General features: G+C 44.1%; 1 protein-coding gene across 2 annotated transcripts in view; it reads left to right on the top strand.

Annotated features, from left to right (window-relative positions):
• The window catches only part of SORCS3 (sortilin related VPS10 domain containing receptor 3), a 1299528-nt gene that overhangs the window by 177693 nt on the left and 1095204 nt on the right, over positions 1 to 26631 (top strand). The window contains exon 1 of one of the 2 annotated variants that reach the window (XM_033941705.1): positions 6497 to 6710. The exons of the other annotated variant lie outside the window; for it this stretch is intronic. Within the exon in view, the coding sequence (XP_033797596.1) occupies positions 6651 to 6710 (60 nt within the window). The 5' untranslated portion in view covers positions 6497 to 6650. Of the gene's footprint in view, positions 1 to 6496; positions 6711 to 26631 lie in introns of those variants that run through there. 2 annotated transcript variants of the gene reach the window in all.

A 26631-nucleotide genomic window follows, 5' to 3' on the forward strand; every position in this document is an offset into this window, starting at 1 on the left:
TAGAAAATTTCCTTACCGGGGGAGGGGGGGGCTTATCTCTTCCTACCGAAGGATGGAGAAGGCCAGCAACAGAGGTGCACACATGGCTTGAGGTACCTGGTTCAGTATTTATTGATGTATTTGTTTATAAATTCAAAGGATGCATAAAAATTCAACATGGTTACCAAATAGCATACATGATCACATTGATTAAACAGTACAAAATTCACTAACTACCAAGAACAGAGAAAGTTAAATTGCTAGAAGAAAAAAAAAACTTAACAGTAATACAAAATAGTTGAAGCAGGCTTTACTGGAGGGAAAAGAAAACAGAAGTTCTTGTTAGGTAATGAGAGAGGAAAGAAATGGGAATGTCCGAAAACTGGGTAGATTAGGTGGCAACACATTTTTGGAATCTAGAGTCCATGTTAACTTGCAGGAATGAGGTTGGAAGCAAGGACAAGGTTATTATTATCCAATTACATCTAAGCTGAGACATAGGAGATAAAGAGGCCCATTTTCGATAGGACATCTAAGTCCGACTTAAATGTTTCCCGCAAAACGCCCAAAGTCAGGGACGGAGAAATGGCCAATTTCAAAACTGACAAAACCGCTAGACGTCCAAATTTTTTTTCCCCCCCAAAAAATCACCTATTTGGACTTCTTGGCCGCCAGAATGTAAACTGCTACAACATCTAACTTTATTTGCTATTGTTGACCACAAAAATGTCCAAGTTAGGAACGTCCAAATAGATGTAGGAGGGGCCAGCGTGGACTGGCCACATAGACATGCCAACAGAGCAGGGGAGCATCTTAGAGGGCACTGCTGTCAACTTCACATAAAGGGTTCCAGATTTATATCTCACCATAACCACCTTATAATTTATGATGAGCTTTCCAAATCTCTCCCCCCCCCAAACCTACTAGACCTACCTGTCTGCCACCCCAATAACCCTTATGGCTGCAGGTGGCACCTGTATGGCAGTATAGTAGGGTTTCGGAGGGCTCATGCTTTCCACCATAAATGTTGTGGTTAGAGTGGCTTATGGGCTTGTCTCCTCCTCTCTTATGGCTCAGTAGCCCGCCCACCTGGCTATTTAAGACACTTTTGTGGGGTTCTACTAGGCTTTCCTATACCAGATGCTGCTGTTCTAGATATTTAGGGGTGGGAGGGGGTCATTGATCACTGGGGGAGTGTGAGGGTTCATGTCTTCATGCATTTAGTGGTCATTTTGTTAGTGTGGGTATCTTTTTGCTAAGAGAGGTCTAGCTCAGAACATCTACCGTATATACTCGAATATAAACTGACCCGAATAGGTAACCTTTTCTCCCCCCAAAAAGGAGGAAAAAAGGTTGACTCAAATATGAACCAGTGTGTGTATGTGTGCTAATATTCAAGTGCAGTGCCTTGCCCTGCCCTGTCAGGCTCTAAACCCTGTTCCCCATCCCTCACTGCTCTGCCAGGCTCTGCATTCATCCCCCCTCCCAGATTCTGTACCCTTCCCCCCTCCCTCCCGATGCCTTGTAGGCCTCCACTGGGGCTGTCATGATGGTCCAGCTGTAGCCAGGACAGGAGGGATCCCTCCTGCCTCCCGCTAAGTCTAATTATTTTTATCTCCCTCCCGCCTCCCCTGTGTACCTTACGTATCCCTGGTGGTCCAGCAGTGAATCGCGGGACTGCAAAATCTCACGGCAGTCAATCGGCTAGTGGCTCTACATGGGCAGGAGCAAAGGAAGGTCGCTCCTGCCGCAATTCACCACTGGACCACCAGGAATACTTATGGTGTGCGGGGGAGGTGGGAGGGCGATAAAAATAATTAGAATCAGGCTGGGACAGGAGGCGGGAGGGATCCCTCCTGTCCCGGCCACCGCTGGTCCAACAGGTCTTATGGCAGCCCCGGCAGAGGCCTGCAAACAGGTTTGAGAGGGGGCAGGCCAGTGCTGACCTGAATATAAACCGAGACCCTCATTTTTGGGCCATTTTTATGGCCCCCCAAATCTTGGTTTATATTCTAGTATATACAGTAACGTTCCATCCAGGACATCTTGCTAAAGGTATGATTATCGCTGCACAACATCCAAATCTAAGCCAGCCCAAAGCCTGCCCAAATCCCACCCAAAACACATTTCTAACATGTCCCTTTATGAGTTAGATGTCCTGGAGGGAAAAAGTCCCGCACAATATCTAAAATGCTGAGAAAAATGTCCAAGTGCTGATTTAATCTAATCTAATCTAATCCTTAGGTTTGTATACCGCATCATCTCCACGTTCGTAGAGCTCGACGCGGTTTACAGTAGAAGAAATAGGAAGGAACTACAACAGAGGGTTAGAGGTAGAAGTGCGAAGAAAATTTAGAGGACTTGGGATGCCAAGATATAAGATTTAGACGATATTTTGAATGTTTTTGTGCTTTGAAAATGCCCCTAATAGTGATGTGTCCAAGATCGCATTAAGCAGTTGGACAGCAAGTCTTATTCTCAGTGATTCATCTTACATTGAGTTCAGTAACCTATTCACCAGGTTATATGAGTTCTACTATATCTACTAAGACAATGAAATGGTTTATTGTTTCAATGACAGACTACTCCAATGCGCTCGTTGAGACAATGCAACGATAAAATACAATGACATTAAACATGACAACAGAGGTACAAGTCACAGAGATTAGAATGCTAAGGCAGTGGGAAAACAGTGTTATGTAGGAGCAACAGTAGATAAATGCCGGCTTTTCTTAATTATGACAGGAATAGCCATACAGATAACACGTAATTGGAAGAACCATGAGCGACTTGACTTTCCTTTCTGGCGGGCGAACTTATGCTCCAGCTACAAATGTGAAAAAATGAATGCCGAGATATTGGGGCATAGTAACGTATTTAACTTGGTGTGGGGCCCATTGGCATCTTTTATTACGGTACTTCTGTATAGTTGTCATTTCTCTTTTATTTTTGTCTGATTTCCTTAGACATCCAGGGTGGGAGGGAGGGGGGTGGGAATGGGGTATTATTTTAAATAAGAATGGGTTATGGGAAGAATAATTGCATTTTATTATTGATTAAGTAAAGGGGTGGGGGGAAATATTACTTTCAATTATTTGTAAGTTCAAAGTGCTTTTCTTGATTTGTTATATGTTCAGATTCATATGTAATGCACTGTGACTACTTGAAAATCAATAAAGATGTATAAAAAGAAAAAAAAAATAATGATTTGCAAATGTGAAATAAAAGTAAGACTTAAAATTTTAATACAGTACTTTTTAAAGTGTCTCTTAATGTATGCAGTGTTGTATAGTAGTGATAAATATTAAATAATACATATCTCCATCCACCCACCAAAAGCTTACTGAGGGGCATTTTTGATAGGACATCTAAGTCCGACTTTGGATGTTTCCTGCAACACGTTCAAAAGTTGAGGTGCGAAACATCCACTTTCGAAATCCTTAGACAGCCACATTTTTTTTTTGGAAAATGACCTATTTGAACGTCTTGGCCATTGGGATGTCCAACGTTAGAATATCCAACCTTTTTTTTTTTTTTTGCCATTTTCAATCGTAAAAACGTCCAAGTTCAAAACGTCCAAATCCAGACCATTTGGATGAGGGAGGGACAAGCATTGTAATGGACTGGACGCACAGACATGCCAACAGAGCCGTGAACTTCACATAACCCCCTTATAACTTCTGGTTAGGCCTCCTAAACTCCCCCAAAGCCTACTATGCTTCCCCCTTCATATTCGCGGGGGTTAGGGGCGAATATTAAAAAACCGCGAATAATATGAATCAAGTGAGTTTCCCTTACTTTCTAGGGGGGAAACTCGCTTTGATATATGAGTAAATTTGTTTACGAGCATGCTTCTGGAACGAATTATGCTCATAAACCAAGGTTCCACTGTATAGATAAAAAGATTAAAAGTACATTATAACTATATGATAATATAAAAATTATTAATGTATATTATATTGTTAAATAAGTGGATTTTAAGATCTTTTCAAAATTGATAGTAAGAAGATTCAAAGATGAATTCATTAATCCTGCTTGGAATGCTAAGGTCCTATCTAAAAAAATTTTGTAATAACATGCATTTTCTGAAGGAAAATAAAATCAATGCATGTCGTTACAGTGGTCACTTGGTGAATTTGGGTACATTTTTGGCACATAGATGCTTTTAAAACAGAACTCTGGATGTCTAAGTTCTGTCTTGGTTGTCTTGGGAAATGTTTGACTATCACATTTAGACATTCTGGAGGGTAAATAACCTGTAAAATATCTAAAAACTTATCCCTCCTTTTATAAAGCCGCGTTAGGCTTTTTTCTATCACCTGCTGCGGTAGTAAAAACTCCGACGCTCATAGGAATTCTATGAGCATCATAGAAACATAGAAACATAGAAGATCACGGCAGAAAAGAGCTACAGACCATCAAGTCTGCCCACTCTGCTTACCCACCCCCTGTCTATGCCCTAATGACCCAATTTCCTTATCTTGACCCTCGTAGGGATCCCACATGGGTATCCCATTTATTCTTAAAGTCTGGTACGCTGTCTGCCTCGATCACCTGCACTGGAAGCTTGTTCCAATGATCAACCACTCTCTCTGTGAAGAAATACTTTCTGGTGTCTGCAGCAGCCACTCTCTCCTCCTCTCCCTATTGGCTAAGGCTCTTAACATTTGCATCTCCTCTTCCCATAGGCTAAGGCTCTTTACACCTGCATTGTGATGTCATAGAACTTTATGGTTATAGAAACATAGAAGATGACGGCAGAAAAGGACTACAGCCCATCAAGTCTGCCCACTCTGCTTACCCACCCCCTGTCTATGCCCTAATGACCCATCAGAGTTTTAACCACCGTGGCCAGTGATTTAAAAAAAAAAAGCCTGGGGCTAGTTTTGTAAATTGAAACTTGGACGTCATGGTGAGTAAGATGTCCAAGTGCTGCTTTTTGGACATCTTTATTTTTTTTTGAAAATGAGCCCCTTCCCATCTAGGGAATGGGGACTTTTATACTGCCTTTTTTGTGTCTTTGATACTTGAGGATTAAGGGCTCCTTTTACAAAGGTGCGTTAGGGCCTTAATGCGCGGAATAGCACGCGCTAAATTGCCACGCATGCTAGCCGCTAACGCCTTCTCTTGAGCAAGTGGTAGTTTTTCAGGTAGCGCGCGCTACAGTGGGCGCTAATCCGATGAGTGCGCTAAAAATGCTAGCGCACCTTTGTAAAAGCAGCCCTAAGTGACTTGTCCAGGATCACAAGGAGCAGCACTGGGATTTGATCTCACAACCTCTGGAAGGGGAGGGGGGGGAGCAGCAGCTCAACTAGGGAGCCACAGCCCGTCCTTATAAATGGCAGCTGAGATTATCAGAGCAATTCAATAAACTACTGGCACTTCAGTTTAGCTCAGGGGTAGGCAATTCCGATCCTCAAGAGCCGGAGCCAGGTCAGGTTTTCAGGATCTCCACCATGAATATGTATGAGATGGATTTGCATGCACTGCCTCCTTGAGATGCAAATCTATCTCATGCATATTTATTGTGGATATCCCGAAAACCTGACCTGGCTCCGGCTTTCAGGGTCTCCACCATGATATATGTATGAGATGGATTTGCATGCACTGCCTCCTTGAGATGCAAATCTATCTCATGCATATTTATTGTGGATATCCCGAAAACCTGACCTGGCTCCGGCTTTCAGGGTCTCCACCATGATATATGTATGAGATGGATTTGCATGCACTGCCTCCTTGAGATGCAAATCTATCTCATGCATATTTATTGTGGATATCCTGAAAACCTGACCTGGCTCCGGCTCTCGAGGCCTGGAATTGCCTACCCCTGGTTTAGCTGATCTAATGCTGTGTGCTTAGCATCATTTCTACAACAGCATCTCGGAGCCAAGATTCCATTATAGAATACTAGCACATTAAGATGTGCCAGGTTTGGAGATGTCATCATTTTAAAATGTACTAGTGGAAAATCAACAACTAGCTTTAAATTTTGTGTAATATGCCATTCGCCTATCTGGAATTTCTAGGAAATTTTGCAAAAATACACAAATGACTGAAGTGTGTTTAAGTGCTCTGATAATAGTTTTTATGTGTTTGCATTGCATATGGATGGATTTCCAAGCATAATCTGAAAGGAAAGAATCTGAAAAACGTAAGAATGATTATAGAGTTCTGTGTTGGGGTTTATTTTATTTTAAAATTTTCTCTGCCGTTTAAAACTAAACGGTTTACATAATTTACATTGTGACAGAAATCCTGCTAGTCCCACCAGAAACAGGGAGGAGGTCCTGAAAGCCCCATTAAAAACCCTGTTATTAGGTCTAGTAAACATCCTGAAGTGTTTAGAGATCCTGGGCACAGCTTTAGAAAGGAGCCCGCCCCTTTAAGAGTGTCCAAAGCTCAGGCTGACATGGAGAGTGCAGGGCCCTTTAAGATCTTGCCTGTCCCTGCTGGGAGGGGGCGTGGCTGGATGCCGAGGCTTTCATTTACTGAGCTTTCCTCGTCAGACAGGGAGGGAGGGAGGGAACAGATGGAACAAGCAGATGAATGTAAACTGGGAAGGAGGCCTGTCCTTCTAGCTGAACCGGAGCCAGCACAGGGCAGTTCTTCGGTGGATTGGGAGATGGAAATAAGCCATACTATGCCAGTCTCAGAAATTCAGCCTGAGGATTATGACATGGAGTTCCAAGAGGACTATGCTTTGCCTGACTGGGGAGAACTACAAAAGGACTGTGAGTAGGCTAAGCCAAGCAGTTATTTTTCCTTTTTTTTCCCTCATTGGAGTTTGCGTTTTGGTGTTTTGTTTTAAAACCTGCCAGAGTGTTGTGCTGGGGACATTCTGGGGTGTGTCCAGCCACCCCCAAAGAACTATAGAAGCAGTAGCTGGAATTTTGGTTTTGGTTTTATTTTTTAAGCAGCTTGTGCGCTGCTCTGAGTTGTGCTTTGGGGGTGAGGAATTAAAACCAGTGCCTGTCTTTTGGGAGGGCAGCAACATCTGAGGTGTACAGGCCTATCTCCTCCCAGCCTGTTGGGGTTTTGGCTCTACCCAACAGGGCCACAACCAGAGCCAGTGAGTGTGTTTTTTCAAAGGAAAAGTGTCTGTTTAATGCACTGTTTTGATAGGCCCAGGAGTGGGGGCCAGAAGGAAAAGTTTTGGACTTTTGGTTTTGAAGACTGGACTGTGTCTAGAGCACTGCATGTGCTGAGTTAGAACTATTTTGGTTTTCCAATAGGAATTTACAGAAGCCTTTTTGTTTCTTGTTCTCGTGCCATTGTGTTTTGAGTTTTATGTTTTAAATGTGCTGGGAAGCTCAGTCAATCTTTTGTTTTCAAGTTTGTAGAGATCTGGAATGAACTTTCTGAGTCCATTAGGCTTTTAGGCCAGCTGCAATTATTTCATAAATTCCTGAAAATTTTGTTCTCACAATTTTTAAATGGTTTAACTACAGCCTCAACAAAATGATAATATTATAGTTATTTTTCTTATGCTTTTTTTATGTACTTTAGTTTTTAATTAGTTCTTCCTTCTCCTCTATGTTTTCTGCTATGTACTCTTAGTGTTAATTATATGTGAGCCGAGCTCCACTGGGAGATGACCCGGAATATAAACCAAAGATTAGATTAGATTATGTTTGCCATTAAAGTATTTTGCCTTATTCAACAAGGGAATCTCAGTGTGCAATCTGTGGGAGGCACCGAAAGCTGTGTTCCACTGCCTTTATTCAAACTCTGGGGACAGGGATTCAGAGTTTCAAGTTTAATTAAAATTTCTTATACCGCCCAATCAGCCGTCTAGGCGATGTACAAAATCATAAAAGAAAAACAGTAGTTAAAATACAAATTTAAAAAGACAGGGGGCGACAGACTTTTGGAGACATAAAACCATAACAGAATGAAACAAGAGGATAATAGGCAAGAACTACAATTTCAAAGAAAAAAGATAACAATTTAAGGGAAAAACAATAGGAGGGTAAATAAAAATAAAATCATTCTAAGTCGCCCTTAAAAGGGCAGTTAAATCTCAAAGGCATCGATGAACAGAAATGTCTTTAGCTTTGTCTTGAATTGATTAAGAGTTGATTCTTTGCGTAAGTAATCCAGAATACTATTCCAGAGAGAAGGAGCAGTCACAGAAAAAATAGGCCTAGCTAGGATCCTGTCCCACAACATACACTACATTACATTAGGGATTTCTATTCCGCCATTACCTTACAGTTCAAGACGGATTACAAAAGAATTATCAAGGAAGTATTACAAAAAGATCTAACCAAAAAGAGATTTCGTCATTTTCAAAGAGAGTAAGAAATGAGTATGGTTATTTGTTTAGGGTAGTTGGCTTTAGTGAGAGGCGATATTTGATGCTTGTGGTGTTATTTCTTTTTCAGGGATTTCTTGAATAGTATGGTCTATTTCTTTTCTAAAAATTTTGTAGTCTAGGGATGTTTTCAGTAGATTGGCGATTTGGTTGTCTAGTTTGGCTGCTTGAGTGGCTAGTAGGCCATCATATAGTTTTTTTTGTTTGATCTCCTTAATTGGGGGGTATGAGAATGGGGGGTGAATTTTCCTATGTCTGGTTGAGGTGTTGTGGATGAAGCGATTGTTCAGGTAGTTTGGACTGTCTCCGTATAAAGTCTTAAATAGTAGACAGTAGAATTTGAATTGTATTCTTGCTGGGATTGGAAGCCAGTGCGATTTGAGATATGCTTCTGTAATGTGGTCATGTTTCTTCAATGAGTAGATGAGTCTTAGTGCTATGTTTTAGATTGTTTGTAGTTGTTTTGTTATTATTGCAGGGCAGGGGAGATAGAGGAAATTACAGTAGTCTAATAGGCCTAGTATTAGGGACTGTACCATGAGCTGGAATTGTGATTTTTTGAAGAATTTCCGAACTTGTCTTAAATTTCTCATGATTGAGAATGATTTTTGTATTGTTTTATTGATTTGCGGTTGCATGGTGCAGCATCTGTCGATTGTTATTCCTAGTAATTTTAGAGTGGATTGTATGGGGTAGTTGATTGCGTTGATTTCAATGTTGGTTATGGTTGGTATTTTGTTGTTTTCGAGGAGGATGAATTTAATTTTGTCTGGGTTCAATTTCAGTTTGTGATCTTTCATCCAGGTTGCTACTGATTTTAGTGTTTGGTGTATTGTGTCTGTCATGGAGGGTTTTGGTTGATCGAAGGGTATGAGAATGGTAATGTCATCTGCATAGCTGTATGAGGTTATGCCTTGTTTGTCCAAGTGGGAGCTGAGGGAGGCTGTATATAGGTTGAAGAGTGTAGGAGATAGAGGGGATCCCTGGGGAACTCCGCAGGGGTTTTACCAAGGTTCAGATTTTTCTTTGTCTGATTTTACTCTATAGGTTCTTGATTTTAGGAATCCTTCAAACTACGAGTATACTTTATCTGTGATGCCTGAAGTAATGCCGCTTATTTTACCTCATTGGAATGACTACGAGACGGCATTGTATTTTCCAAAACAGACAATATTTTTATTGTTAGTATAAAGACTTACAAAATTACAGCAGCAAAGACATAGCAGAAAGAAATATTATATTGTCAGTTCAGAATATGCAATGGAGAGTAGAGCTTACACTGATATGCTGAACAGGGGGCTAGCACATCCCCGTTGGCATACGCAAGTGAATCTCTCTGGTTTTACCTGTGATGCAGGGATTTTTATATAGAGAAATCCTTTCTCTGTCCAAAAAACCCCCAAAACAAAACACATCCCTGAACTCTGGTCATGTACGTCTCTATTGGTCCAAAAAAATGTATACCTAACTATTCCCCCCCCCCAGTCCACGCCTCTCTCACTCCCCCCCAGTAGGGGGGCCCGAGCAGAAACAGAGGGCACTTTGTGAACTTTCTTCCTCCATGTCTGGAATCCTTATCACCTTGCAGATGCTGATTTGTGGTTTTACAACCCTGTACATCTTCAGGATGGTGACCTTGTAGGTAGTCATATGCAGAAAGTTGGCAAAGGTGACCTTCCTGCACCCCAGCTGTGCCTGGTTCCCATAGCTTGCTTCAGAGACAAGCAGCAAATGTCCAGCCTGCGGTTTAGAAGTTCTGTCTTGGTACCAGGCTCCTACGTTTCTACTCCCCCTTCATCCTGCAGGGGTTGTTGCTTGTTATAAATGTTTTATGGCTTTTCAGGGTGCCTTGCATATGTTAAGTACTCTTGCAGATGTCATACAGCACTGATAAGAGCTCAGCACAAATGAACAATGGCCACAGAACCTTGGAGAAGTATCCTCCCAGCAGGGAATGGAGACAAGAACTTTGTAGCAAAGGCCAGCTGGGCTAGCATTTCAAAGGATACATGTGTTCACAGATAGCAAGGTTCCATCTGGTGAGCTTGTAAAGGAAGGCTGGTTTTTAGGCTGTGGGAAAATATGTGGTAAAGTGTCTGCAATGTCCAGCATACACACGTTAGTCCAGTATGTTCAGGTTATTCATCTCATACCTATTGTATCTAGGATTTGTAGTAGGATGCTATGGTCTACCAAGGCGAATGCAGCGGTCAGGTCTAGTTGTATGAGCATCATTTTTTTTCCTGTGCTGAGATGTTGTCTGGCAGTGTCTAAGAGAGATCCTAGTAGTGTTTCTGTGCTAAAGTTGGTTCTGAAGCCAGATTGTGCGGGATGGAGTATGTTTTGGTTTTCTAGGTAATTGGTGAGGAATTTGGCAACTAGTCCTATTATTTTGACATAGAGTGGAATAGAGGCAATGGGTCTGTAGTTGGATGTTTGGTCTATTGGTCCTTTAGGGTCTTTGATGATCGGGGTGATGATGATTTCGCTGAGATTAGTTGGGTAGTAGCCGCATATGAGCATGATTTGTATCCATTTTAGAAGAAAAGCACGGAATTTTGTGCTGGATGTTTTTAGGCGATATGGTGGACAGTTGTTGAGGTCACAGGATGCATGGCTGTATTTTTTTGTAGTATTTGTTGAATTTGGACCATTGAACGTTGGGGAATTGAGACCATATTCTGTCTGCAGCAGTTGAATCTCTATCTGTCGGGAGAATTGAGAGTTCGATAAGAGGGGTAGAGTTGTCATTAGAAACATAGAAACATAGAAGATGACGGCAGATAAGAGCCATAGCCCATCAGGTCTGCCCACTCTACTGACCCACCCCCAAGTCTACTATCCTAGGGATCCCACTCCTGGTGGCAGGTTCCCTTGGCTTAACCCTCTAAGGGATCCCACATGGTAGCTCTTGCATTTGTAATTTTATTTTGGAAGTGTTCTGCTAATAGAGTGGCTGAGGGGGGAGTGGTATTGTTAGTGGTCAGGTAAGGGTTGGTACTTAATGTTAAAACAAAAACATGATAAAATAAACATACAAACAATCCTCAGAAATCATGACTTCAAAATAATACCATAGCTTTGCATAATAAAGATCATGAGTAGTTCATCTACTCTGACAGAGAGGAAAATATTTTGCTAGAGTAAGGCATCTACAAATAACTGCGTCTTAAGTAATTTTCTAAACATGCCCTTTTCACGGCAATTTCATGTCTGACCCACCAGGGAGTTCCATATCTTAATTCCTGCACAACAAAAAATCACTTTACCAGTCCCAAGAGGCTTTGGTTTCATAGTCATCTTCAGTAAAGCTAGATTTTCAGAGCGCAATGATCTTTTTGGTGTATAGCTAAGTATATTATTTTTAAGCAATTCTGGAATGTTTCCATACAAGAATTGATGACAAATCATTGCTGGCTCAATACAAAAATAAATAGCAATTGGACACAAGGTCCCTCTTCCAGCTTTAACTGTTGATTGAACAGTGTGAAGAGGTAAGGGAGATAGTCATGTCTACAGTGAGAAGGTCAGGTTGGTATGGCAACAGTGAGTCTGGTCTGCAAGCTATGTTGTGCAGGATATCCCTAATGAATATGCATGAGAGAGATTTGCACAAAATGGAGGTGATAGGCGTGCAAATGTCTCTCCTGTATTTAGGTTTACCATATTTGTGAAGACAATAAAAGAGAATATATGACCCCCAACCCTGACCCTGCCCACACCCGACCCCAAACCTAAAGTATTTCAGTCAATAAATTCCTTTTTATTTTTAACCTCTACTGTCTGAGATTTATTTTTCCATGAAGTTGGTTGCAGTTTCTCTTTTTTTCTGCTTTCTTGTCTTCTCCAAATTCTTCTTCAAGTGGTTGCCGTCCATTGGTTCCTTCCACCACGTTCCAGCATTTCTCCCTCTCTGTTCTCTCCCTCCCACTGTACAGCATCTTTACTCTCTTCTCACCCTGGATCCATCTCCCTCTGTTCCCCTTCCCACTCCTGCACATTTCTTTCTCTTTCCTCTCCTCTGCCCCATGTACAACATGTCTCCTTCTCATTGTCCACCATCTCTCTCTCTCTCATTCCCTCCCTTGATGCAAAGGGAGTGAGAAAAGAGAGGGAGAGAGAGAGAGATCCAGGGTGCATCTCTCACCCCCTCTACACCCACGTCCAACATTTCTCCCTCTCTCATCCCCTGGCCCATGTGCAGTACATTTTGTCCCTCCCCTCTAGCCCCATGCCCAACATGTCTCCTTCTATCACAGGGGTCTCAAAGTCCCTCCTTGAGGGCCGCAATCCAGTCGGGTTTTCAGGATTTCCGCAATGAATATGCATGAGATCTATGTGTATGCACTGCTTTCAATGCATATTCATTGGGGAAATCCTGAAAACCCGACTGGATTGCGGCCCTCAAGGAGGGACTTTGAGATCCCTGTATCACCTCTCTCCAGTGCCATGGTGCATTTCTCCCTCCATTACTTTTTCCGTATAAACCTACTCATACTCTACACTCATCAAGCTTAAACCAATTAACCCTACCTTCAATTCATCTGGTTAGGCCAGGGGTAGGCAATTCTGGTCCTCAAGAGCTGAAGCCAGGTCAGGTTTTCAGGATATCCACAATAAATATGCATGAGATAGATTTGCATCTCAAAGAGGCAGTGCATGCAAATCCATCTCATACATATTCATTGTGGAGATCCTGAAAACCTGACCTGGCTCCGGCTCTCGAGGACCAGAATTGCCTACCCCTGGGTTAGGCTAACGTCAACTCGTAACTCTGCCTTTTTTTGCATATTAAATTTAGGTCTTCATTGAAGACTTATCTTTTTAGATTGGCATTCCCTTAATTTTAATCATTTTAATTTTATCTCTATATTCAATTTTTGGGAACTAGTTCCTGCAGCAACTAATAAACTTTATTTTTTGTTTGTTTGCTTGTTTTGGGTTTTCAATTCTTCTCTTCTGTTCTTTAATTATTGGTGTTCTTTTCTTTTTCTTATTTTTTTGTAAACCACACTGCCTGTTGCAAAGAGCAGTATATAAACAAAAACATCACCATGTCATTCCTCTCTCTTGCATCCCTTTCCATCTCTCCTACCCTTCTTTCTCCATCACAACATCCAATATTTCTCCCTCATCTCCAACACCATGTCCAACAATTTTCTGTCTTCCATTCCCCATGTGCACCATCTCTCTTTCCCTCCTGCTCCACGCAACCCAAGCCCAAACATTCTCTCTTTCCCTCCCTTCCCAGCCTGAGCAGCATCTTTCCGGACCTTACAGGCCTTTCTCTTCAAGTTTCAAGTTTATTCATTATTTGATTAATCGCCTATCACAGTTACTAAGCGATGTACATAAAATATTAATATAGGGTAAACAAAAACAAAGATAAATAAAAAATATAAAATCTTTTAAAAATAGACAAATTACAACAGGAAACACTAGGATAGAAGGGAATGAAATACATTTTATGATAGAAAAGGAAGAACATTTAAGGGTAATATGCAAAGGGAAAGGGAAAACAAAATAGTTTATTAGGAGTATAATACACAGTTGAACAAAATGGACAACAACTATAAAGAGCAATTGGCTTTTCAATTAAATATTGAAAGCGTCTTTAAAAAGAAAGCTCTTGAGTTGGCTTTTAAATTTATCAAAATTTTTCTCCTGTCGTAAGTAAAGTGGGAGAGAGTTCCAAGTTTGTGGTGCTGTAACAGTAAAAATGTATTGCCTTTGTGTATTAATCATTTTAAGGGTGGGAATAACCAATAAAAGTTGTTCATTCGATCTTAAAGTTTTTTGAGAGGAATATGGAATTAAAACTTTGTAAATAAATGATGGGGTTTTGTATAGAAATGATTTAAAGGTGAGTAAAGATAATTTATAAAGAATACGGTGTGCCACAGGGAGCCAATGTGCATTTAGAAATAACGGGGTGACATGATCAAACTTTTTTGCCCCCATAATTAATTTGATGGAAGTGTTTTGGATAATTTGTAATCTTCTAATTTCAGGCTGTCGGAAGCGTTCCTTCCCAAATGCTGACGGCGGCTGACCAGAAGCCTTTGCATTTTGCATCAGAGCAAAGTCCTCTTTCTGACACATAATGCGTCAGAAGGATTCTGAGTCAGCTGCTGACAGTATATTACCCTCCAGGTACTTTAGTTAGATTGTGAGCCTTCGGGACAGTAAGGGAATTTTTCAAGTACCTTTCTTATTTCTAATCTTAATGTATATTTTCTGTAAACCGCTTAGAACCTAACGGATGTAGCGGTATATAAGAAATAAATTACATTACATTACATTACATTACATATATAGGAAGGAAAGCTGCGGGTGGCCTAAAGAGAGCAAGTGAACCTGGGGGGATCCCAGCGGGATTCCCGTTGCTCCCATTCAGCTCTCTAGGGGGAGATGGGAGAGCTGGCTAAACCGGTGTCAGGTCAAAAGCGCGCCGGGACAAAGGCGCGCTCAGACAATTGAGCGCAGCGCGGAGATGCGCGCCGCAGAAAATTACTGTTTTTAGGGCTCTGACGGGGGGGTGTGGGGGGAACCCCCCACTTTACTTAATAGAGATCGTGCCGCGTTGTGGGGGCGTTGTGGGGGGCTTGGGGGGTTGTAACCCCCCACATTTTACTGAAAACTTCACTTTTTCCCTGTTTTTAGGGAAAAAGTTAAGTTTACAGTAAAATGTGGACGGTTACAACCCCCCAAATCCCCCATAACGCCGGCGCGATCTCTATTAAGTAAACTGGGGGGATGCTCCCCAACAAAACCCCCCGTCGGAGCCCCTAAAAACTAATTTTCTTCGGCACGCGCCTCCGTCTTGCGCTCAGTTGTCGGCGCGCGCCTTTGTCTTTCGCGGGATTGTCTATGAACTGGCTAAACCTGGACAGACTCTCCCATTTAAAAAAAACACAAAAAAGTTCCGGGCACCCGGACGGTACTCAAAAAAAGAGGATGTTTGGGTTTTCTCGGATGTATAGTAAACCTAAGTGTATTCATTACGGATATTCTGAAAACCTGACTGTGGCCTGTGGACCACTTTGAGTATCCCTGGCGTCTGAGCTGACATTCTGTAATTCTGTAACAGCATCTGGGCGTCCAGATCTCGTGATAGAAAGGTGCTCATCACCCGGCATTTGGCATGCATTGTGCCGCCTATTTTTTTTGGGCACGTTTTACTGAACTGCCCCTTAATAAAATTAGCAAGTATAGAAATACTCCAGGGTACCAAGAGAGTTGTCGAAAACCAAGAGTAGCCTAAAGACCCCGGTGTCAGGTCAAAAGCGCGCCGGGACAAAGGCGCGCCCAGACAATTGAGCGCAGCGCGCGCCGCTCTAAATTACTGTTTTTAGCGCTCCGACGGGGGGTTTTGTTGGGGAACCCCCCCAGTTTACTCAATAGACATCGCGCCGCGTTGTGGGGGCATTGTGGGGGGTTGTAACCCCCCTACATTTTACTGAAAACTTCACTTTTTCCCTGTTTTTAGGGAAAAAGTTCAGTTTACAGTAAAATGTGGAGGGTTACAACCCCCCAAACCCCCCATAACGCCGGCGCGATGTCTATTAAGTAAACTGGGGGGGTTCCCCAACAAAACCCCCCATCGGAGCCCCTAAAAACTGTAATTTAGAGCGGCGCGGCGGCACGCGCTGCGCTCAATTGTCGGCGCGCGCTTTTGTCTTTCGCGCCGTTGTCTATGAACCAAAGACCCCATGCCCCCTTGAAGAGGGGCAAAGATGCATTGCTGGTGGAATGAAGAATGAAAAGCAGCACAGTTTGTGCTTGCAGCCGCACATGGGGTGCGGACCTGTGACGGGCATAGGTGGGTCAGGGGTGTGTCTAATACCTACATATTTGGGTTACAGAATGTTAGCAATCATGCACCCAACTCACAGCAGTTAGGCATTAGCATATACTAGGGGTGGGCAATTGTGCGCGTGGCGATCACCGTGTTGCATTCGCACAGGCGCAGATGCCCCCTCCCGACACGATTTCTTTTCAAAACCCAGACAAATTGCCAGGTTTTGAAAGCCGTCCGGACCCCCAGACATGTCCCCAAAAGGAGGACGTGTCCGGAGAAATCCGGTCGTCTGGTAGCCCTACCCCTGGTAGGTGTTCAGTATCTTGGCATACACTTCTCCCTCCATATCCGCGGTGGATACGGGCGGAACATAGCCGCGAATATGGAAAAACTGCGAATAACTTTTTAACTGTTATTCGCGGGGTTTTTTTTTTGTAACAGTCAACGTTTTTAATATTGAAACCGCGAGTAACTTTTCCCCGTCTCTCCCCAATGCAAAGTTTGGCTGCAGGCGCCCCGGTCCCTGCTAATGAATGAAGAAGCGAGGTTCAGCTGCTCCCCGGATCTTTCGTCTCCTCCCAGCGTGGCTCCACCTGAGCTTCAGACACTCAACGCAGGGAGCCAGGACCTGAGCCCCGCCCTTTCCCGCACGAGGCAGCGTGAGGGACAGGGGAGCCCGCGTCACCGTTGGCGGATTGGAGAACCGAACCGAGCCTGAATCTGCTGTCGCTTACCCCGAGTGGCCCGTGCTTCCCTCCCGTCGCTCTTGGCGCCGGCGCTCCTCTCGCGAGACCTGAGCCCGCTGTCACTTAACCCGAGTGGCCCGCGCTTCCCTCCCGCTGCTCTTCTCGGCGCTGACAGCAGTCAAGCAACGGTTTTCAGTGATTTTCAGGGTGGGAAGCTGGGAAGCAGCGATTTTGTGGGTGAATGTTGGTAAGTGCTTAACCTTTTTTTATTTTTTTTTTTATTTATAATTTTGAATACTTTACAATATCCAACAATTCCAAAGGAAAAACCATATTAAACCAATACATAATCAAAATATACATACATAATTCCTTTTAAGCCCACATTAATGGGGAGCACATGCTATATTTCATCAATAAAATCAGGAAAATAAAGGATAATAATTCTAGGTTCACACTAGGGAACCTTGATTCATTCCTAGTGCTTAACTTTTTTATCGATACAGTAAAGAAAAGGAACTTTACTCATGATGTAATTTGGGGGGGGGAGGAGTCAGCATACGAAAAATCGCAAATAAGCGAAACCGCGAGCGCAGAAAGCGCGAATACGGAGGAACAAGTGTACTTCTCCAAACAGGGGTAGACTATCTTGTGTACCTGAAGGGGCTCCAAGGAAATGTCTTTAATCATATTGTGATTTTTCTGCTCACAATATCTGAGCAGACACACAGCCCAAGCAAAGGAGCTAAGTAAATGTCCTTCTAAAGACACTTAAATCTCTTTTAATTCCAATAACAGATAGCAGAAGTTTAGTAGTCTGGATAAATGTCTCCTTAAATGCGCTCAGGCTACTCTTCTTCCACAGACAGGCAGCTCATGTCTAACAGGAAGAGAAATGTTTCTTTAAATGCACTTGGGCTGCTTTCATTACACCGACAGCAGGAGAAATCTCTCTTCTCTTTCCTTTTCTGAGCCTGTTGCCTTCCTCTTTCTGGATCATGGACCAATCTCCCCTGCCAGGTAAGTATGCCTTCCTCTTTATTAGAAGGTACGTTCTGGGTTTGGTTTGGGGGCCTTAAAGTACATGAAGTGTCCCCTGTTTTGTAAAGGAAAAAAATATGTGTAGTTCAAAACATGTCCCTGCCTATCTTTACACCTGCTCCGAGTAGTGGCGTAGCGAGGAAAATCTGGCACCCAGCATCCCTCCCCCCAAAGATGGGGAGGGGAGGGTCTCTTAAACGTACTCTCCTATACCTCTTAAAGTCCTGACAACCAGGAAGTTATGTCAGAGGGAGGGCTTTGGGGGCCAGTGTGATCAGCGGGGAGGAGTTCTTACTCACTGCCGGTGAAGCACAGAAGACTAAGAAGAACCAGTGAGGGGGAGAAAGTTAATTTAAGAGAAACCCCCATCGCAGGGGATGGGGGTGGGTGGGAGAGGAGAGATGCTGGCAACCTTGCTGGCGCTCGATGTGCTCCGCCCCTGTGCCCTACCTCACTACATCACAGGTTCGGAGACATAACTGTTTGCAAACAGCTCAGTTGCACCCAGGGCTTAGAGAACTGATTGGGGGGGGGGGAATGTGTTCAGCATTTTTGTATTCAAAAGCATCTCAAACAGCACAAAAGTTGCAATTTGGAAGCGAGTCAACAATTGCCTTCTCGTGGAAGTGCAGTTTTATAAAATTTTGAATTTATACATATAGGCAGTACATGTAGGTAACAACATATCTGACTTAATATGTGTAAATGCCAACACTTAAATGCACAAAACCCTGAGTGATGCTATTATTTTTTTGAATGTCGTGTTTTAGTTTGGGTTTTTTTTTGTTTGTTTGTTTGTTTTTTTAAATGGCTGTATACGTTTTTTGTGGTACACTAAATGGAGGACATAATTTTGAGGTTGAGGGGTGGTAGATTCAAAGGCAATGTTAGGAAATTCTACTTTACGGAGAGGATGGTGGATGCCTGGAATGCGCTCCCGAGAGAGGTGGTGGAGAGTAAAACTGTGACTGAGTTCAAAGAAGCGTGGGATGAACACAGAGGATCTAGAATCAGAAAATAATAGTAAATATTGAACTAAGGCCAGTACTGGGCAGATTTGTACGGTCTGTATATGGCCATTTGGGGGAGGACAGGCTAGAGAGGGCTTCAATGGCTGGGAGGGTATTGATGGGCTGGAGTAGGTTTTGACGGAGATTTTGGCAGTTGGAACCCAAGCACAGAATCGGGTAGAGCTTTGGATTCTTGCCCAGAAATAGCAAAGAAGAAAAAATAAAAAAATTTTTAAATTGAATCAGGTTGGGCAGAGTGGATGGACCATTCGGGTCTTTATCTGCCCTTATCTACTATGTTACTATGTTTCTCGTGGTGCATTATTTTTGAAATAATCAAATTGCAAAAACAACAAAAAATTAAATTTGAGAGATATTTATTTAAAGTTCTTTAAGCTGTGTATGTGTAATTGTAACAACGGTGAAACTAAAGTAGATAGAATAGATTTGTTAATCAACGCGATGGATGTGCTTGTTTTTTGAGTGCAAATAAACTCATAACGTGGCGTGATAGTCGACAAGCAAACATGCATTTCATCATCCACCATCTGCAGGCGTTCTCTTTTTTTTCGATTTTAATTTCTGTCAGAGCTGAAAATCCAGGTTCACAAAGATAAGATCCAAATGGTAACAAAGCTTTGATTGTTTTGTTGCTCGAGTTTGGATAACTACTGCATAAAAAATAAAACTAAAATTACTTGGTGTTAGTTTTCAAGGACCAATCGCGTCAAAGAATGATGCGTGTCTGGGCGGTTGTATTCTTACGCTCGCAGACGCTCATAACATTGACAGACTTGCGTGCGCGACATACATGTCATCTATTCTAGTGTATACTTATGACGGGAATTTGTTAAAAATAAAATCTGGACTCTCTTGGGGGCACACCACTGTTTTGTGGGGTGTCAGGTCAAAAGCGCACCGGGACAAAGGCGCGCCCAGACAATTGAGCGCAGCGCAGAGGCGCGCGCCGCTCAAAATTACTGTTTTTAGGGCTCCGACGGGGGGGCATGGGGGGGAACCCCCCTACTTTACTTAATAGACATCGCGCCGCGTTGTGGGGGCGTTGTGGGGGGTTGTAACCCCCCACATTTTACTGAAAACTTCACTTTTTCCCTGTTTTTAGGGAAAAAGTTAAGTTTACAGTAAAATGTGGAGGGAATCGACAGTTGGACGACAGGAATCACCAGACACCATGGAACTAGGACCTTGCGGAGGACCTGGGCAGGCAGAGGAGGAGGAGATCCATCAGAGCCAGGAGAAAGGACTAGCGAACTGCGCAGATGACACAGACCTGAGACCAGGGGCGGAGACACAGCAGAGCCCAGAGGAAGGACAAACGGACTACACATATGACACAGATCTGAGACCAGAGAGACAGTTGAAGAAGGGGAGATCGGCTATCGTGGTCGGGGACTCAATCCTGAGAGGAGTAGACAGTCATATAGCCGGAGGGAGAGAGGACAGACTGGTAACATGTCTCCCGGGGGCAAGAACAAAAGACATCATCAACAATATCGAGAGGATCCTGGAGGGAGCCGAGACGGAGGAGACAGCAGTAGTGATCCACATCGGAACCAACGACATCAGCAGGAGAAACTTCAACAGGACTACACTAACTGACCAGTTCAGGACCCTGGGGAGGAAACTGAGACTAAGGACAAGGAAGATAGCCTTCTCAGAGATCCTGCCAGTACCGAGAGCGGACACAAAGAGACAGAGCGAACTACAATCAATTAACTTTTGGCTGAGGAGATGGTGCGAGGAGGAGGGCTTCCACTTTATTAGGAACTGGAATACCTTCTTGGGGAAGAACAAGCTATACAGAAGAGATGGACTGCACCTTAGCACAGCTGGGACGAGGATGCTGGCACGCAACGTCCAGAACGTCATAGACTTGGCTTTAAACTGAGAAGAAGGGGAAAGCCGATAGTCGACCTGACCTCGACACATCGGACATCAGTACTTGACAAAGGTACTGAACTGGGACAGTGCAAAAGAGGACTCGGGTCTGAGGGTGTATGGGTTGAAAAAGGACATAAAGATGCATTGCAGGGATCGAGGGCACAAATGGACCAGGTAAGCGGCACCAACACAGAACAACAGGAAACAGAGGGGCAAAGTCATTGTGAAAAAGAGCCCAGGACTGAGTGGGAATTAGGAGAGCAGGAGGTGCAGGGGAAACAGACAGAGGAAGTCACAAACACACAACAGGAGGAGGACGAAGCTCAGGGGCTGGCAAACCATGAGGGAAACTGCAGGAATACCAAAGCACAAGGGAAACAAAGAGAGAGGACAAAAAACTGGGTCTTAAACTGCCTATACACAAATGCTAGGAGCCTGAGGGCCAAAATGGGAGAACTGGAAATCACAGCCAGCAATAAGGACCTAGACATAATTGGAGTCACAGAAACGTGGTGGACTGAGGACAATCAATGGGATGTGGCCATACCAGGGTACAAACTATACAGGAGAGACAGGACACATAAAAAGGGTGGAGGAATAGCGCTGTACATAAAAGACTCCATACCATCAGCCAGAACGGAAACAACAGTACGGGCGGATGGCCTGGAATCACTATGGGTTAAGCTACAGGGAGGAGCAGGAGCAGACATTAAACTGGGTCTGTACTACCGCCCACCTGGACAACCGGAAGAAATCGACCAGGAGATGGAGGCTGAACTGAAGCAGGTATGCAGAAGCGGAAATGTGGTGGTGATGGGGGACTTCAACCATCCTGGGATAGACTGGAGTATTGGGCACTCAAACTGCGCAAGAGAGACAAAATTCATAGAAGTCACGAGGGACTGTTTCATGGAACAGCTGGTCACGGAACCAACAAGGGGCGATGCCACTCTTGACCTAATCTTCAACGGACTAGGGGGGACAGCAAAGGAGGTGGCGGTATTACCCCCACTAGGTAACAGCGATCACAACATGATCCAGTGCAGGCTTGAAATTGGATCATCAAAGGGGAAAAGAACCACAACGACGGCACTCAACTTCAAAAAAGGAAATTATGATGCCATGAGAAAAATGGTGGGAAAGAAGCTCAAAAGCAACATAGGGAAGACGGAATCCGTAGAAAAGGCCTGGACCTTATTCAAGGAGACTGTGCACGAAGCACAAAGCATATGCATCCCCAAGTTCAGAAAAGGGTGCAAAAAAAATAGAACAAAAAACCCAGTGTGGATAACAAGTGCAGTAAAGAAGGCGATAAGCGACAAGAAAGCATCGTTCAGAAAATGGAAAAAAGACCAAACAGAGGAGAACCAAAAAGGGCACAAAGAACACCAGAAAGAGTGTCACCGAGTGGTTAGAAAAGCAAAAAGAGAATACGAAGAGAGACTGGCAAAGGAAGCAACAAACTTCAAGTCGTTCTTCAGATACGTCAAGGGGAAGCAACCGGCGAGAGAAGAAGTGGGACCATTGGACGATGGAGACAGAAAGGGAGTTGTAAAAGAAGAGAAAGAGATAGCTGACAGGTTAAATGAGTTCTTCACGTCAGTCTTCACGATGGAGAATATAACCAACATTCCGGAACCCGAGGAGATCGTAATAGGAGACCAAGACGATAAGCTGGTCGATTTAGAGGTAAGCCAAGAGGATGTACTCAAGCAGATCGACAGACTAAAGAGCGACAAATCGCCGGGTCCGGATGGCATTCACCCAAGGGTACTCAAGGAACTAAAAGACGTAATAGCGGAACCACTTCGACAGATATGCAACCTATCCTTAAAAACCGGAGAGATCCCGGAGGATTGGAAAATAGCAAATGTCACGCCCATCTTTAAGAAGGGTGCAAGGGGGGACCCGGGAAACTACAGGCCGGTGAGCCTGACCTCAGTCCCGGGAAAGATGATGGAGGCACTGATTAAAGACAGCATCTATGAGCACATCGAAAAAAATGGGCAGCTAAAACCGAGTCAACATGGCTTCTGTAAGGGTAGGTCATGCCTCACAAACTTATTGTACTTCTTTGAGGGAGTGAACAGCCAGGTGGATAAAGGGGAATCTATAGACATTATTTACCTTGACTTCCAAAAAGCCTTCGACAAGGTGCCACACGAGAGACTGCTTAAAAAGATATGGAACCACGGGGTACAAGGGGAGGTCCACCGATGGATCAAAAACTGGCTGGCAAACAGGAAGCAGAGGGTTGGCGTAAAGGGTCACTACTCAGACTGGAAAGGGGTCACGAGCGGAGTTCCGCAGGGGTCGGTGCTGGGACCACTCTTGTTCAATATCTACATAAATGACCTAGAGGCGGGAACTAAGTGTGAAGTCATTAAATTTGCAGATGACACCAAACTATACAGCAGGGCTCAAACCAAGGAAGACTGTGAAGATCTCCAAAAGGATCTAACGCAGCTGGAAAAGTGGGCCGAAAAGTGGCAGATGAGCTTCAACGTGGGGAAATGCAAGGTCATGCACGTGGGGAAAAAGAACCCGATGTTCACATACAAAATGGGGGGAACACCACTAGGGGTTAGTAACCTGGAGAGAGACCTGGGAGTGATGGTAGACGCAACACTGAAGGCATCGGCGCAATGCGCCACAGCCTCTAGGAAAGCAAACAGAATGCTGGGTATCATTAAGAAGGGTATTACGACCAGGACGAAGGAAGTCATCATGCCGCTGTATCGTGCAATGGTACGGCCGCATCTGGAGTACTGTGTCCAGTACTGGTCGCCGTACCTCAAGAAAGACATGGCGTTACTTGAGGGAGTACAAAGAAGAGCAACCAAACTGATAAAGGGAATGGAAAATCTCCCATATTCTGACAGATTGAAGCAGTTGGGACTTTTCTCCCTGGAAAAGCGAAGACTTAGAGGAGACATGATAGAAACCTTCAAGATCCTGAAGGGCATAGAAAAAGTAGACAGGGACAGATTTTTTAAATTAAGGGGCACCACAAGTACAAGGGGGCACTTGGAGAAATTGAAAGGGGATAGGTTTAGAACAAATGCTAGGAAGTTCTTTTTCACTCAGAGGGTAGTGGACACATGGAACGCGCTTCCAGAGGCTGTTGTAGACAAGAAAACATTAAATGGTTTCAAAGAAGGTTTGGATAGATTCCTAGAAGAAAAAGGGATTGGGGGGTATAGATAGGTATAGACCATTGCTCAGACAATGGGCCTGATGGGCCGCCGCGGGAGCGGACCGCTGAGCAGGATGGACCTATGGTCTGCCTCAGCGGAGGCAACTTCTTATGTTCTTATGTTACAACTCCCCAAACCCCCCCCATAATGCCGGCGCGATGTCTATTAAGTAAAGTGGGGGGTTCCCCCCACGCCCCCCCCAGTCGGAGCCCTAAAAACAGTAATTTTGAGCGGCGCGTGCCTCCGCGCTGCGCTCAATTGTCTGGGTGCGCCTTTGTCTTTCGCGCCGTTGTCTATGAACCGTTTTGTGGCACACAGTTTGAGAGACATTGGTCTAAAACAAAACTAGGCTTATAGGGGGTAATTTTACACAGCTTTTCTGTATGTAAAATATTGAATTACATGCATAAAAATGCCTTTTATAAAATTAGTCCCAGGAAAACAGGAGATGCCAACTTCCCAATACTTGGAAAGTGGAGAACAAACAGCGAAGGAGACTCTGGTGTTCAGTGCCTTTTATTATGTAACAAGACTCGACACGATCGTGTTTCGGCCCCAAATGGGCCTGCCTCAGGAGTCTAAAAATGAGGTCATGACTAAAAGTATGTCCTATGGAAGATGGTTTTATATTTGTGGAGAAAAAGTTAGGGTTGAGTTCCTGCAAAATATATTCAATGAACAAGAGGAAATAGAGGAAATACAATCATGTATTAATAGGTTACAAGAAGGCAAGATTTCCCATGGAATAAGACTTTCAAAAGACATGAATTTGCAGAGAGGAAGGTAATAAGGAAACCCAAGGAAATACTTCCTTACCAAAAGGGTGGTAAAGGTCCGAAACAGACTATCGGAATGGGTAATGGCAGCCAAGATAATAACGCAGTGCACGGCAAACTGTGTGCCGCGGCAGATTCCAGGTGTGCCGCGAAGAGGAGAGGCACCAGCGCCGGCTAACTGCTTATAGGGCACGCCTCTCGCGGTGAGAGACACGTCCTGTAGTCGGTCAACCTGTGGCTCTCCTCCTTGCCGGCGCCTCTGCTCCTTCTCAGCCCCCCTCCCCCCTCCACTGGCGGTGGAGGTTCAGGACCCACAGCTGGAGTGCATCCACATATGCGCCGATATTAATGTGATGCTATCACCCGTGTGCTTGATGTCATTGCTTCGACATCCGTGCATTTCCGGGTGCCCTCCAGCTGCGGCCCTGAGATTACTGTGCTGTGGCTTAAAAAGTTTGCGACATTGCAATAACACAATGTTAACATCAATAAAAGGTATGTGGGATAGATTGAGAGTGCAGTGGGTCCAGTGGCATAGAAAGGGGAGTGCGGAGGGGGGGGATTCTTTGCTAATGTATTCCAGGCATGTAATATTTTAGGAGGTGTTGAGCCCAAGGCACAACCCACACCCATATACCTGAGTTGGCGAGGGTCCCCAAGCCCCTCCAGAGGAAGCCCTTCTTCTCATGACGTCAACAGTAGGCGGCACTCTTCCTGGACCGCTGCCAGGCAGATGCTCCTTTTTTTGTGAAACAGCATGCACGAAGGAAGCCCTCTCCCCACTCATACACCCAATAGGAGCATGTGCACGGGACGAGCCTCCCTCGCGAATGCTCAGTTTCACGGAAACTAAGCATGTATGGGGGTGGGCGGTGGTCAGCCGGTGGTGGCCCAGGAAAAGCGCGTCTGACTACCTGCTTTGCGGGAGGAGGGCTTTTGCTGGCAGGGCTTGGGGACCCTCCTAGCCAAAGAAAAAAACTGTGCCTAAATTTGGGGGAGAAACAAACAAAACTGCAGACTGTGTACAAGAGGCAGGCAAAATTTTATTGTACCAAAATTAAAATGCAAATAAGTAAAAATAAAACCCTTTTACCAATCAAGGGACCCGACACGGTCCGTGTTTCGGACAAACCTTCGTCAGGGGTCCATGGTGAAAAAGGTTGGGACATACCATAAAAAAATGAAGATAAGTAACAAAGTGCCTGTATATTGTGTTCGCCGAGGATCGTTGCAAAAAGTAAAGCGTCTCAAGGAAGCAGTAAAAAGAGGCTGCAAAACTGAGGGGGCCCGGACTCCCCCTACAAGGCCCTCCCCCAAGGAGTGGCTATGCCACTGATGGCTGTAAAACCTGCACTAACTCCTTAATGCAACTTAGTAGAATCCCCTCAATGCCCGAGGGCAACTTATTTTGGACCTCTGTCTGGGAAGATTGTCTAAGGATATGCCTGAGAGACCCAATTATTTGGACTATGGGTTAATTCACTCACCAACGTAGATATGCAATTAAGTATATCTCTGAGGTAGAAAATTTACTGTAACTCTGGCGTAAATTAATGTCTCTGTTGTGTGTAAAATGGATATTTCTGCATTATCTCGATCGTCCTGTGTATGTCCTCATGTTACCTGTTCTGGGCTCTTTTGGAAGGACGGGCTAAATAAATGAATACACAGATGAATAAAATGAATAGTTCAAGTTCTTATCATTCATTCTAAGAAGGTATCTTTCCTAGTGAATTAGGACAGTTTATTGAACCCCCTTATTGGAAAGAGATGGGGTTGGTGGCAAAGTATTTGCAAACTTGTCTCCCTGTGGTGAATATTCCTATCCTACCGAACCCCCTCTTTTACTAAGGTGCGCTAACCGATTGGCTCATTTGCAACTTCTTAAAAAACACATTTTTGGCACCAGTCACTTTTGACTCGTT

This window comes from Geotrypetes seraphini, chromosome 4, assembly GCF_902459505.1.
Source record: "Geotrypetes seraphini chromosome 4, aGeoSer1.1, whole genome shotgun sequence".
NCBI lineage: Eukaryota > Metazoa > Chordata > Amphibia > Gymnophiona > Dermophiidae > Geotrypetes > Geotrypetes seraphini.